The 14,402-nt window shown below is 36.2% G+C and overlaps 1 protein-coding gene across 3 annotated transcripts in view; it reads left to right on the top strand.

Annotated features, from left to right (window-relative positions):
- Ppp3ca (protein phosphatase 3 catalytic subunit alpha) overlaps window positions 1–14,402 on the top strand; it is a 314,520-nt gene that overhangs the window by 290,560 nt on the left and 9,558 nt on the right. For all 3 annotated transcript variants that reach the window (XM_074041435.1, XM_074041434.1, XM_074041436.1), the window contains exon 11: window positions 10,352–10,436. In XM_074041435.1, the coding sequence (XP_073897536.1) occupies window positions 10,352–10,436 (85 nt within the window). The remainder of the gene's footprint in view (window positions 1–10,351; window positions 10,437–14,402) is intronic.

Genomic DNA, 14,402 nt, shown 5'->3' with positions numbered 1-14,402 from the left:
CAGAGATAAGATTAAATATCATTCACTACTTGATAAATTTATAAACCCGTAAGAGTGCAATATTAAGTTCTAAGCTGTATCTTATCTCCCAGCACTTAGCATGTATGCACAATTAGGTGCATAATAAATACCTCTTAAAACTATTATGTCCTCATCTATGTCCAGAGTTTTGTTTTGTTATTTTGTTGTCAATTTATAAAATTGATTTATTCTACCATGACTAAGGAGTTGGCTCAAGAAGGATTTCGCAGGCTATTAGTTTCTCACTTGGCAAATGTAAAGACATTTAAATGTCCTTGGTAAGGCATAGACTGAATGTGTGATTGTTCCTTGGAAAACCCATGGTGGGTTCTTAGTCTACTATAAGGTCTTCAGTTTTCACCAAAGTAAGAATTATGAATATAGCCAATTTCTGTGACTACTGAGAAGTCATTAAACAGATGGGACATAACCTCTCAGAGAACAACAGTAACTTTCAATTAAGCAGAAAATAACCAAAGAATGACAATAATTGGGCAGTTGGGCCTATTCATTTTTAACACTTCTCACCCAAAGAATTCAGTTGTGTTTTATGACCAGAGAAGTAGGAAAAAAACAAAGTCTTGGCTATCCTGGCCTTCATTTTTATTGTAAAAATTATATTTTAAAGGATCTTCTGGCTCTTTCAAAATGGATATAATACAGAACAGCCTCATGCCAAATATCACACAATTGCAAGCTCTGTTACAAATTGAGATCTTAGTTGAGTTACAAAACATATGAGAAATTCAGAACATGTGGTTTAGAGTAATTTGGAGTGAGTAGCCATTGTGTTCAAATTTTATCACCTACAGGTGGGTAATACAATAGTTAGAATCCAAGTTTAAAATATGTTCTAAATATGGAAGCACCTAACCATCTCTTTGGATTAAACTAGCGTTGATACTGTGTGGATGGTGGTAATGCAAGATTCCCAAGCTTGTGGCTAGTTGAGGAAAGATCTGCCAACAATGGTCACCTCTAGAAACTGAGTGATTCTTGAGAAAACAGCAGTCGTCAATATGGAGTGTTTGTATTTCACAGAAAGTTTAAAGGGACTCCATCTTCACATCCTTGTTCCTAAAAGTGACCAGCTCGAGAATATACCTGGGCTGGAGGCTGGAGGCCTCACAGCAGCTTCTTTTTCCCACATCTTCTTTCTCAATTGTCTTCTCCCATTTTAATAGAAACATAGTCTCCCTGAAAACACTCCCTATGAACATATCTAGGAAGTTTCCTTAATGAAAGCACTATAACTTCCTTCTCCTCTCCCTCACTAAGAGAGGCATTCCAATATAATTTTATTTCTTTACATGTTAAATATTTAGAAACATCATGTATTTGTGCTAACTCAATTACGAACTAATAATAATTGTGACATTAATTCCAAAGGAATTTTTGAACATCCAGAATGTATTGTCTCAAGAAATTTAAATATACATACATATATATATATATATATATATATATATTTTTTTTTTACCTTTCTCAACATGTTGACATTAAAGTATAATGTAGTAAAAAATACTTTAAAGGTGAAATGTATGATACATTAGAATAACATTGGGAAAATTAAAATGTAAATACAGTTTCAAAGACAAAAAGGAATAGTGTAAGATTTATAAATATTGATGAAAATCTTATTCATGGAATTTTCTTTAAATGGATGACAGCAGAATAATTTTTGATCTACTTTCTGAAGACCGACTTTCCATCTGCTCAAAGTGCATTCCTTTTCTAATAAAAATTACTATTAAAAAATACTAAATGGATGACAGTGGGGATTACATTACTAAAATTAAAATATGCCTTTGACAACAAAGTAATATAGCCATTTTAAAATGACAGCGTTTATAATAAATTCCTTACAGCTATTTAAACTTGGAGTTGAATAGTATTCATTGGGGGATGTTGTTTTGGGGCGACATGAGTAAAAATGCAAAGACTTCAGTTTTGAAGCCAATTCCATTAGAATAAACACATTTCCAGTGTTCATGGTGTCCTCCTTAAAACCAAGACTCAGAGAGACAAATGATATAGGAAAATGTAGCAAAGCTCTCCTCACAACTTATAGCCAAGGGTGAAACAAGGGGATGTTGAAGTAACTTGTGCAAAACACTCCTTTGTTTTTGGCTTTGGAAGCTCAAGTTTTGTTATTGTTAAACTAGGTCAAGAATGAAAGGACAAAGCATACAAGGTTTGTACTGGTTTACCATTCCTTACATGATTCACCTCAGATTTGGGACATGTGTGCTCTGAAATAAGGCCCTTTGTGTATTCAGTTTCCACTATCATCTGTAAAGACCAATTATGTAAGACTTTAGGTGCATTTGAAGTCGTACTGTCTCTTCATTATATCTTGTACTTCAGAGTTACTGAATTTGAATGGAAACCAAATCCATTTTATTTTTAATGTAACACAACAAAGGAAATTTCTCATGTCAATACCTGTGCCTCATTCCTTCAATAGCCTTTTTTTGAATTCAGGAATTGCTCCGTTTGGCAAGAAATATAATGTAAAGATATATCTAAATTCTGCTCTCTAATAATAGTCAGTGATAAAACTCTACCCTCATGTGGAGTAGTTTCCCACCAAGGAGAACTTTCTTAACTTTTAACAAATTTGGAAAAGTGATGAATGGTAAAAAAAAAAAATCTTTTCTTAGAATGTGAATTAAAAGCTTAAAGAAAATTGAAGTCTACCAGCAAATACAGATTTTTAAATATGTCTTTTGAAAAAGTTTAAATATTATCATTTAATGTTAATATTATAAGACCATTTTATGTAACATTTTGTTTAAATACACTTGCAAAAGCAGCTTGAAGAATAGCCGAAGATTTGAGACCAATACAGTAACAATTTTGAAAAGTTGTAGTATTTTTTGACTAATGACAAAACAGTTCAACAACAATGATCATTTTTAAAAACAGGCTTTTCACATTCTAATAAGAAAATATTCCTATTTCTGTGTAGCTGGTCAGCTTCCTTCCTTACAGTTGTAAAAACATATTGAAACTAATTAGAATCTGTTGGATTGGATTCATAAGGCAAAATCTGCCCTGTCTGTTTCTTTCCTGGAGTTTAATAGAGAAGAGGGAAGGGAAAAATGTAACCACTAGGGAGAATTTCCTTCAGCAAACTCAGGCATCAGGTCACCTGAAGCACATGGTCCCCTGTCTTCCCGAAGCTGATTTCTCTTTTCCCTCAAAACAGAATTTCTTGTACATCTAGTTTTATTTTTTTAATGTTTTATCACAATATGTCTCAAACATGGAAAAGTTGAAAGTACTGCTCATTGCCCATGTACCCATCATTTACTTTCTACAGTTAACATTTAACTGTATTTGCTTTATCATATATCTGTCTCTTTATCCATCTGTCAGTCCAGCTATTTTTCTTATCATGCCTGACAAAGTAAGTTCTATTTATCTCTACTGTGCATGTGATAATGTCTAAGTTTATTCTTTACCCGAACTACTTTGCTGAAGCCTCTACAGTTAGTCCCAGGCATTTCATGTTTCTCTTCTCAACCTGACCCTCACCCCAGTGTACCAAAATTCAATCTACACCCAGACTTGTCACCTGTTATCTGAACATAGATGGGTGGTTTTGGCTGGTAGATATTTAAATTTTTTTCATGGCGAATGCTCATCTTCCCCTACTTTTGATGCTTATTTATACTTCTGTAAGATCCTTCAGTATCTTTCAAATATCACCATTTCAGTGAGAATTTTCCTTGTGCAATTGGTGTGCTGTTGAATGTTTAACAACCCATCCTGTAGGGGGAAAATGACCCTGGTTCATAGCATTTGCAGATTTCTATGGTAAAAATCCTGCCATGTGACTGCTTTTAGTCTATCAAGTTGAAGTCACAGAACATGGAGTTAAGAACAACCACACTTTACTCTTGTTTTGCCAGCTGACTTCTATCCGCTCCAGCACATGGCTGCCACTTCTACTGTATTTGTCACTGCCAATTGTAGTTCTTCCCATGATCTCCCACAGTGGAGACTATGCCTTATTCGTCTTCCTTTTGCTAGCCAGTGTCAGGTTATGACGTATGGGAGTCACATGAATGAATGAATGAATGAATGGTGAATGAATGAGTGATTTGGACAGTACGTTGTATTCTAGATAGCACTTTCTGTACAGTCTTGATGTGAGGTATTTATAGTAGTAGCTCCACAGTGGTAACTGCGAACTGAGTGACAGAGCTGGCATCTCTAATGGCATATACTCCATGTGGTAAGAATCTCTCATCCCGCTAACACTTGGCCCCTCCTCTCCGTGGTGCAGCTCTGTTTTCCAGTCAGAGGCTAAAATCCACCCTGTGGGAAACAGCACTTCCTCAGCAGTCCACTTGGCATAGATACCTTGAAATCTTCACGGGAAGTCAGCACGGTGCACCATTAGGGGCAGGAAGGACACGTGTTAAAAGCAAATCTTTAAAGATTCTTTGATCTGTATGTTAGCTTCCCCCACTTCAGGAAACTGAGTGTGCAGGGTTGCCTAGATTCTAGAAATAGTAGCACAGTGCCCCAGGCACAAAAGATCAGCACTTTTAAAATTGAAAAGAGAAGGCAGAAAAAGAAGTGATAATGATTTGAATGAAATGCTACTTAAAATTATTATTTTCTTAACATACAGAATACTGCCTTTCAGTCTTAAACTTCCACTTTAGAATAAGAGATTAGATTCTTTTCAAGGAAAAATAACAGTTACCATTGCTTTTATAAAAAAGGGTATTTAAGTGCTGACATTACTGAATTTTAATTTGAACTACCATAGTACATTGCCACAACCTAAATACAGCAGAGTCATATGACGTTACATTTGCATATTGCAAGTAGTAACACTCTGGGAGAAAAAAGGTGTGCTTTTCCTTAGTCTTTCCATTGGATTATGTACTGTGAGGAATTGCAGTGGAACATTCTTTGTCACAAAAGAGCTTTCATGATCTCTGGAAAATGTCAGAAACCAGAAAAGTAACACTGAGTGTACCAGGGCAGTCACATTTGACTAGCCTGCTATACCTCCTTTAAATTCAGTTGCATATTACACTATATATTTTATTTGGACATTTTACATTTTTATGCAGTTATAATTGTGTGACATGACTAGATATTTGAGTATTTAAAAAACACTGAAGGTAAACTCCAGGATAAAGCAGGAAGAGACCAGTCTTAATGTCTCCTTATAATCTGTGAATCTGTGATAAGATTATTTGACTTTTTGAGTATACACATTCTAATTTTTGAAGAATTTACAAATGAGCATTTTTTTATTAAAGAAAAGTGCTCCAATCTGCTATGATTCACAATTTGCAGTGAAATACACTGTGTATACATGAACTACAATATTATGTGCTCTCCAGTAATTCATTTGATATGAGTGTAAGGAATGGTATACTGACTTTGACTGCCAAAATGCTCATTTTACATTTGAAATTTAGGGTTTTTTTTGTTTTTTTTTTTTTGGTGGTACTGGGTTTTGAACTCAGGGCCTCACACTTGTTAGGCAGGCACTCTATCGCTTGAGCCATTCCACCAGCCGTACATTTGAAATTTAGTATTTATTTGAGAATTTTTCTGAGTTATCAACTCTCACTGAATTGAGAAGTATGGTTCTACATCAGTTATTTCCCTTCTTTTCCTACTTACATTCTTAATTTCCTTTGCTCTGGTTATTTTTTTTAAATAAATCTTTTATTGAAAATTTTTCTCTTAAGATTATTATTCTTGTATATTTTTCAATTCCTTGATTTTATGTTTTCCCCTTCTCATTTCTTTTAAAATATATGCAGTTTTATTTCTGGACATTTTAACCACTCCTTGCTGCTTTTCTTACTGTGTTTCTAAATATAGTTACCATTTTTGGAGCTCTCCCACACTTTCCATTCTCTGTGTCTGCTGGATTCATTTCATGATCTGACCATATTGTTTATTGGAGAGCACCAAAACCTTTTCCCTTGCTTAGCATATCCATGACCTCTGAGTTGATTGGGTCAGTTGAGGTGGGAAATATTAAACAGGGTAGTAATAGCACAGCCTTGCTCCCAAAGCAGCACTGAACTGAATAACTAAAAAGGCATATAGGAGATCATCAGGAGGAAACTACGTCTATATCACTCTTTGTGTGTGTGTGTGTGTGTGTGTGTGTGTGTGTGTCTGTATCTGTGTAACAGATGACCTTTAGTAGCCTCTTGCACATTAATTATCAAAAATTGAAGCACAATGAATTTAGCCTTTTAGATGGTCTCCAAGATAAAATTTAAGACTTAATTACAAATCATAGAAAATAAATATTGTTCTAATCTCAGAATGGGGCTTGAGGCAAGGAATGCATAGTGAATGAGAACCAGTGGTTCTGCTTGATTACCAGAGAGACTAGAATAGAGAATGCCTTTCTCCCACATGTATTGAAACTTACTCTTTGCAGGCAGAATAGTTGGCAATAGCAAATCCTGCCTATTGGATATGTGGGAAAGTAACTGCCATGGTGTGATTGTCATGGGAGAGAAAGAAAGGGGACAAAAATGTGGCTTTCAGGTTAGAAGAAAAAAAGGCAGATGCCAGCTCACTAGTTGGTACCTCCTTCTGGGGAACACTCACATACCTGTGAGTTATATGTACATTAACATCACCTCTGAAGATTAAGCACCAAGGCAAAGAAAGTGGCCCGTTGTGTTATTACTTTCTGGGAATGGAGAGAAAAGCAGAGGCCTTTTCTGTAACAATTTCAAAACTGTGGCAGTGTTGCAAGTGTTTGTTCTTGTAGAAATGTTAGGGTGGTGATTGTTTGACCCTTTCTAAACAATGAAAAAAAAAATCCAAATTACATTCACAAAAGCCCTCCGAGAGAAATGGCAGAAATCTTCCTTTGAGAAAGGTCAGAAGGTTGGGGAAAGGGAAAAGGAAAGGATACTGAGGGATGAAGAGTATCACAGTACTCTACATATATACATATGAAGACAGCATAATGAAATCCACCACACACTGGTTGGACAGGGAGGGAGGAGGGAATGGAGAATGGAAATGTAGTAGAGGGAGTGAACTTGTTCAAAGAGCACTAAATGTATGTATGGAGTTATCACAACAAAAACCCCTTGTATCGTTAATGTATGCTAATTCAAAACTATAATGAAACTAATAAAAAATAACTAGACTACCCTTGCAAAATGAAAAGTCAGAAAACTTTCATTTTCATTTTCATTCTTATCCTGGATTTAAAACCAAAACATATAACAGTAATTACTACAGGCCTAGTCTCTGCAAATTGTGTCCCTTAAATGAAAATTTTAAGATTAACTATTTTTAATATCTGAAAAGAACATTCAATTATATATCTACTAGAAAAGAAAGACAATCTGCTTGTCTGTATATAAAGTCCCATGTAATGTATACAAAGGATATTGTATTAAACTTTTCATCACTGTGACAAAATGCCTGAGAAAACAATTTCAAGGAAAGAATTACTGATTTTGGCTCACAGTTTCAGTGCATCATGGTGGGGAGGGTATAACCAGTGCACTACAGTATGGAGGCAGGAAGCAGAGAGGTAGAAAGCCATTTTAGCAGGCTCTCTCCTTCGCCCCCCCCCCCCATTCATTCCATCCTGGACCCCTGCCTGTAGATGGTGCCACTGATATCCAGGGAAAATTTTTCCCTTTAGTGAACCCTTTCCTGAAAGGCCCTAACAGACACATCCAGAAGTGTGATTTATTAATCTCTTTAACTGCTCCTCAATCCAATCAAGTTGACAATCAAGATTAACCCTCACAGGTATCTTAACCTTTTTTTTTTAACATTGAATTATAAAAGTCTTACTAAGAGAGGTACTTTCAGTGTTTTGTACTTCTCCAGTATATTTTGAGAACTGAAAGAAAAAATGGATTAATCAAATATCATATGGTAAACAAGGCATGGTGGCACATGCCTGAAATCTCAAGCTTTCTGGAGGCAGAAGCAGGAGGATCAAGAGTTTGAGACCAACCTCGGTTACAAGGCAAGACTGACTCAAAAAAAAAGGCAAACTAAAAACCAAAAAGAAAATATGTAGTATTATAAGAAAATACAATTTTGAAAAAATAAAATACTTCTCATAACAGTGACCTATAAAGATTGTTTTTCCCCCCAATTTGGAAAGTGAAGTTGTGAAACCACACATTTTTTGGGGAGGTGGGGAGAGATATTGTGGCTTGAACTCAGGACCTACACTCAGAGCCACTCCACCAGCCCTTTTTTGTGATGGGTTTTTTCGAGATAGGGTCTCACGAACTGTTTGCCCAGGATGGCTTCAAACTGCGATCCTTCTGCTCTCCTGCCTCATGAGTAGCTAGGATTATAGGTGTGAGCCTCTGATGCCTGGCCTTTTGTTTTTTGTTTTGTTTTGTTTTTTAAATCTTTTATTAGGATATATTCATTAGACGGAGATTTCATAGTGACAATTCTGATTAGACTTATATTGTACATTATTTACATTGCCCCCATCATTTCTCCTCCTCAATCCCCTCCCCACCCCACTGAAAGCAACATGACTTTAATTATGTTTCATATAGGTATATCAAGTCCATCTACCATATACCTACACCTTAATCTCCTTCATTCACCCTCCCCCTCTCACTAGTACCCCCCACACACATACACACACTGCACCTACTTTACATTGCTGTTTTTCTTTTATTAATATTTAAATTGATGTTCAAAGGGGTGTGTCAATGTATGCCCACTGTGGGTGTACTTTACTTTGGTCCGTTCAACCTCTTCCATTAGTCTCCTTTACCTTTTTACCTCCCACCTCCCAGTTTTCAACAGCTTTCAGTACACGTCCTTGTATCCTCTACCTTCACATCTTATATTATGCGATACTACTGATGCTCTATCATTTTCTTTTCCTTTCCTTCTTTCCCCAAGTTCCATAGAGTCATTCCACTGTTAGAAACATAATCTGCATCTGAGGTTGTATATGATCATGCTTATTTTTGTGTATATGTTTATCTTTGTATCTATCTTCCATGGATGATATGGTGGACATGGTGATGTCCTCCAGTTGCATCTGTTTACCTTCATACCACATGTCATTATTCCTTACGGCCGACTAATACCCCCATTGTGTATATATATTACATTTTCTTAATCTATTCATCAGTTGTAGGGCACCTGTGTTGTTTCCAATGCTTGACTATTATGAATAGTGCTGCGATGAACATCTTTCTACAGGTGTCTCTATTATATCCTGTCTTACATTGCTTTGGATAGATGCCCAGGAGTGGTATCACTGGATCATATGGCAGTTCTGTCTTTAGCTCTTTGAGGAATCTCCATACTGCTTTCCATAGTGGTTGTACTAATTTGCATTCCCACCAGCAGTGTGTAAGTGTTCCTGTTTCACCACCTCCTCGCCAACATTTGTTGTTACTACCCTTGATTATGCTAACAGAAGTGAGATGAAATCTAAGTGTTGTTTTGATTTGCATCTCTTTTATAACAGAGGAAGTTGAACACTTCTTCATATGTTTGCTGACCATTTGTACCTCTTCCTTTGAGAATTCCTTTATTAATTCATGTTCCCCTTTCTTCATTGGGGTGTTGGTTCTTGGGGGTTGAGTTTTTTTAGTTCCCTGTAGATTCTGGATATTAGTGCCTTATCAGATGAGTACCTGGCAAAGATTTTCTCCCATTCTGTGGGCTGTCTCTTGAGTCTGGTGACTGTTTCCTTTGCTGCCACACATAACTTTTTAACATAAGTAGTGCCCCGTATCTCCACCAATCCAATTCACTTTTCCACTGCTTCCTCTAGAATTCATGAACTAACCAGAAGATGAATGACTATCAAGTGCCAAAACAAACGTTTTATGACCAGTAAATAATGTGAATGATTTTGCAAAGAGCCTAAAGAGTTAGTTCCTTGTTTGATCATTTCAAAAGAAAAGTTCTGAAAAAACAGTTTCCTAAAGTAGTAGAAGATGGTAATGACTCAACTTTTCTTTCAAAGCATATGCTTTTTGGCTTTTTGTGTAAGCAGAAGAGAAGGATAGGAACCTACCCTTGTCTGCTCAGGGATTTTTTTTTTCAGGTCCTTTCACCCCTTGGAATTCTCAAAAGTTACTCTTTGGCATTTTGGGGACCCCAAGAATCACATCCTAGTATAAATGGCCAAAAGCATAGATTTCACAAATTTGATTTAAAGGTAAGACCTCTTCAGGGAAGAAAAAAAACACCAAAACTGATTTTGCTTACTTCAGTTTATTATGTATGTAGATTTGCAAAATAATTACAATTAGATTTTTTTAAAAAGTCTCTGACTACTAAACTCTGTGTTTTAAAACAATAGGAGCAACAGCTGCAGCCCGGAAGGAGGTGATACGGAACAAGATCCGAGCCATTGGCAAAATGGCCAGAGTGTTCTCGGTTCTCAGGTGGGATCATCAGTCCTTCTATTTATGTTTTGAATTTCATTATACTTCACTTAATAACTACTTTGATCCTTTACTCTGTTAATTTAAATATTTTACTAGTAAATATGTGGTTTTTCTCCCACTGTTTACTTCTTTTGAATGGATTTGTCAGTTCTTCACTATGTTGATTACATTGCAGTCTACTATATTACATCTATGAAGAAAATGCCTATTAACCAATTTTACACATTTTATCCCTCTATTTCCTATGGGATTTTAAAACATTTATTCCATAATAGGTTGACCATCTTGTGAAACAGGGAAAGCTATTATAATTGTTTTTATTTTTTATTCTGCCTGTATGGGTAAAAGATGAATTTACTAAGTGCATTGCACTAGATTCTAAAAAGTGAGCATCAACCATAACGTGTTCATGTGAATCCATGTCATTCCAATAAATCACTGAAAGGAACAAAAGTTACTTATTGTTTCAGTTCCTATATAATAGGGTTTTGTTTTTGTTTCTAAGTGAATCATGAATCATGCTGTCCTTAAGCATGGATTTTGAAAACCAGTTTTTTCTTGAATGGAATCCATTGCACTTTACTTAAATTTAATTATGTATTCCTAAACAATTTCCAGTAAGTATATTTCTCTTTAAAAGATTACTTTAAAACACAGTGTGTTTATATGTGGGAAGTACAGTCAGTTTACAATTGTACACATTATTGAGGATAAATAGGAATTAAACATATTGTTTAATTTCATAGTCTAACTTTTGCTAAGTTTTTGCCTTAATTTTCTTTCATGTAAGAGCTATGGTGGCTCTTTAATTTCTCTTCTTGCAATCTCACCCTTCTTAAAATGTAACTAAGTAATCTGATGCTGAAAGCAGAGAGCCATGAGAAGGATGAAAAGCATTACCATCCTTTCTCAAAGACACCTGCAGTCAGGAATAACTCTGGCAGCTAGGGCAATATGAAGTGTCACATTAAACCTGAAAATTGAGCATCATTGCTCCCTATTGCTTAATAGCCTTTACTGACTAGACCATTAGTAGTCTTCATATCTAAACTTTCAGGACTCGTTCATTCATGCAATAAGTAAATATAATAAGACATTAAACATTGATTATATGCCATGAAAAAAAGGCAATATAGAGGGAAAGCAAGGGGGAGAGAAGACACTTATTTTAGTATGTGATCAAAAAGAATGCTGAATAAAGGTGTTTAAACAAATGTGGATGGTCTTCATGAAGGAACCGGGTAAGAGCTCAGGGAGTACCAGGTGAGAAGATCCTTAAATAGAGTCAAGTTAAATAGTTTTGAAGACCAACAAGGATACCTGTGTGGCTAGAAAAATACGAGGGCAAAAGACTAAATCAGCATCATAACTTCAACTGGTAGTCCCTTGTCATGAACACTTGCATATGTGCATTAGATTTACTAGTAAATGATCTTTTCTTTTCTATCTGAAGTCTCTATGAGAGGAAATAAAAATAACTCCAGAATTTTCGTGTGAAAGTATATTTAGGAAAAAACGAGAAGTCTGTGTTAATGTAAAAGGTTGTTTTCATTTGAAATTTCAAACCATAGGAAGGTGGTAAGAGCAATGCTATAGAATTAGATAGGTCTTAAAATTGGGGATCCCTATAGTACCTGACTATTGGTTTATAAAATGATTAATCCCAGATGAGAAGTGGACTATTAAAACCCAATGATGATCAGTATCTTAACTTGTTACTGATCAGTAACCTTAACTTGACTTAAGGTTGCATATATTGGTAGAAAATAAAAACAAGCTATATGTTATTTCTTTTCTATAATAAAAGCATTTGTATTACATGTGCAGAATAGAAGGGTAGGTTCATATCCAGAGAAAAGTAAATAGAGCTTAATAAGTAAAGATTAAGCATTCATTGTGAACCAGAACTTAAGTTAGACAATCCAAATAGCCAAATTGGAATGAGGCATATAGACTAATAGAAGACAATGGAGTGCATTCTAAATATGTGAACAGACGCTCTGCTGTGGCATTGGACAGGAGGGAGCCCTTTGTATTTCCTGAATGAAATATTCATGAAGATGTTGACATTAGAGTAGTGCTGTGAAAGACAGGCTGGATTCCAGTAGGTAGGATTCCAGGAGTGAAAGCATTTCTGGAAAAGGAGAAGTTACCAGGAGCATAGTCACACAGTCCTTGGGGCAGTGCCAGCGGCATCTTTGTATGAGGTGATTGCTGAATTCCAGGTGCTGGCCCTATTGTATGCACATTTAATAGTAATCCGCATAGCACAGTTATATAGTTGAGGGTGGTATCCCTTTACAGTGAGGAAATGGAGAGAGACTAAACAATGTGCTGAGACTCAATTAGGGAGTGGCACTAATGAGAATCTCACCAAAAGGAAAACTATATAGTCTAATATAAGTCAAGTAAACCTAGTCGTCTGGTAATGAATTCTGAGTAATATTAGTAGTCTAGTATTGAATTCTAGGTATGTAAAGGACTTGGGTAGTAAAAGACATGAAGGCGAGTAAGGAATCTAGTAAAAACTGAGGCTGAAAATTCACTGAAGTCCAAATCCTTAATGCTCTTGAACACTATAATAAAGTGTTTGATTTTTCTGTGTGTCAGCAGTTGAGTCCCATGAAATGAATTTCCAGGATTAGAGGCAGGCTCTAATTCTTGCTTAGGTACATATACTAATGACAATGTGAACATTGACTACTGAAACAACTTATTAGGAGCAGTAGGAACATTAAAGTAGCTACTGAAGTAATCCAAGAAAAAGCTTGGACCAAAGTATGGCAAGAAAAATGCAAAGGAAGGGACAAATATAAAGAATTTTGAAGCTGGGCACCAGTGATTCATGAGTATAATCTTAGCTACTTGGGAGGCTGAGATCGGGAGGATCACATTTCAAGGACAGCTAGGGCAAAAACCTTATAAGACCCCATCTCAGCCAGTGTCTGGGCATGATGGCAACATGCCTGTCATCCCAGCTATGACCAGAAGTATAAAATAGGAGAATAGCAGTTCAGGCCAACTCAGGCAAAAACTGAGACCCTATCTCAAAATTAACTGGAGAAAAGAGCGCTAGAGGTGCGGCTCTAGCAGTACAGTACCTGTCTGGCAATTATGAAGCCCTGAGTTCAAACCCCAGAGCCACCAAAAAACACAAGAATTTTGGTAGCTTCAGAGTGTTAACCTACAACATGATAAATGAACATGGATGGTGGCACACAACTCTCAGGTGTAACTACTGAACACATACCGTATGTTTCAGAAATTTGCAAACTGTCTTTTGCAGTTAAGGTATGGGCAAGTTGCCTAATATCTGCAATAAGAAACCTGTGAGCGGTATAAGGAAGCCACAAGTGGGGACAGAATTAGCAGTAATGACAGTCAGGTGTGGAATCTGAAAAGCCAGCAATGGAAGCGCTTTTGCCTCAACATTAGTGTTAACTTGGGTGTTGGCTCTGAACATCAAAGGTAGTATTTCATGGAGCCAAACTGACCCCCATGATGTGGATGAGCACTGGTACTCATCTTGGCTGCAGAGCATTCAAGGGCACTTCTCTAAATCTGCCAGCTTTCCAGTGTCTTTAGACATCTCTTCACTGTTAAAATTAGCCAGAATAGATTCTGTTGTTTGCTGCAAGAACCCTTACCTATGCAAGGAGTGGTAAGAAGAGAAAATGTTTTAATGTTCTATAGAAATTCTAGTCTATGTGATCAATAAGATTCTGTTATAGAAGAAAAAGCAGATTATTTCTCTAAATATTAAACAGGTATTTATTGAGAGGAATAGGCTGAATTAGATTTGACAAAACATCCGTGTTGACATAGTTAGAAATTCTAGAGGTGAAGGTTAGAAGTGCAAACAGAAGAGTGAACAACAGAGGAAAAGACTAAAGCAGCATAAAACACATGATCTTGCTGAAGGGGAGCTTGAGAGATGACAAACAGGGCCTCAGAGTTTTGCTT

The sequence above is a fragment of the Castor canadensis genome, chromosome 9, assembly GCF_047511655.1.
Source record: "Castor canadensis chromosome 9, mCasCan1.hap1v2, whole genome shotgun sequence".
Classification (NCBI taxonomy): domain Eukaryota; kingdom Metazoa; phylum Chordata; class Mammalia; order Rodentia; family Castoridae; genus Castor; species Castor canadensis.
Note: the sequence above shows the minus strand (reverse complement) of the source record. Positions and strands in the feature narration are given on the sequence as shown.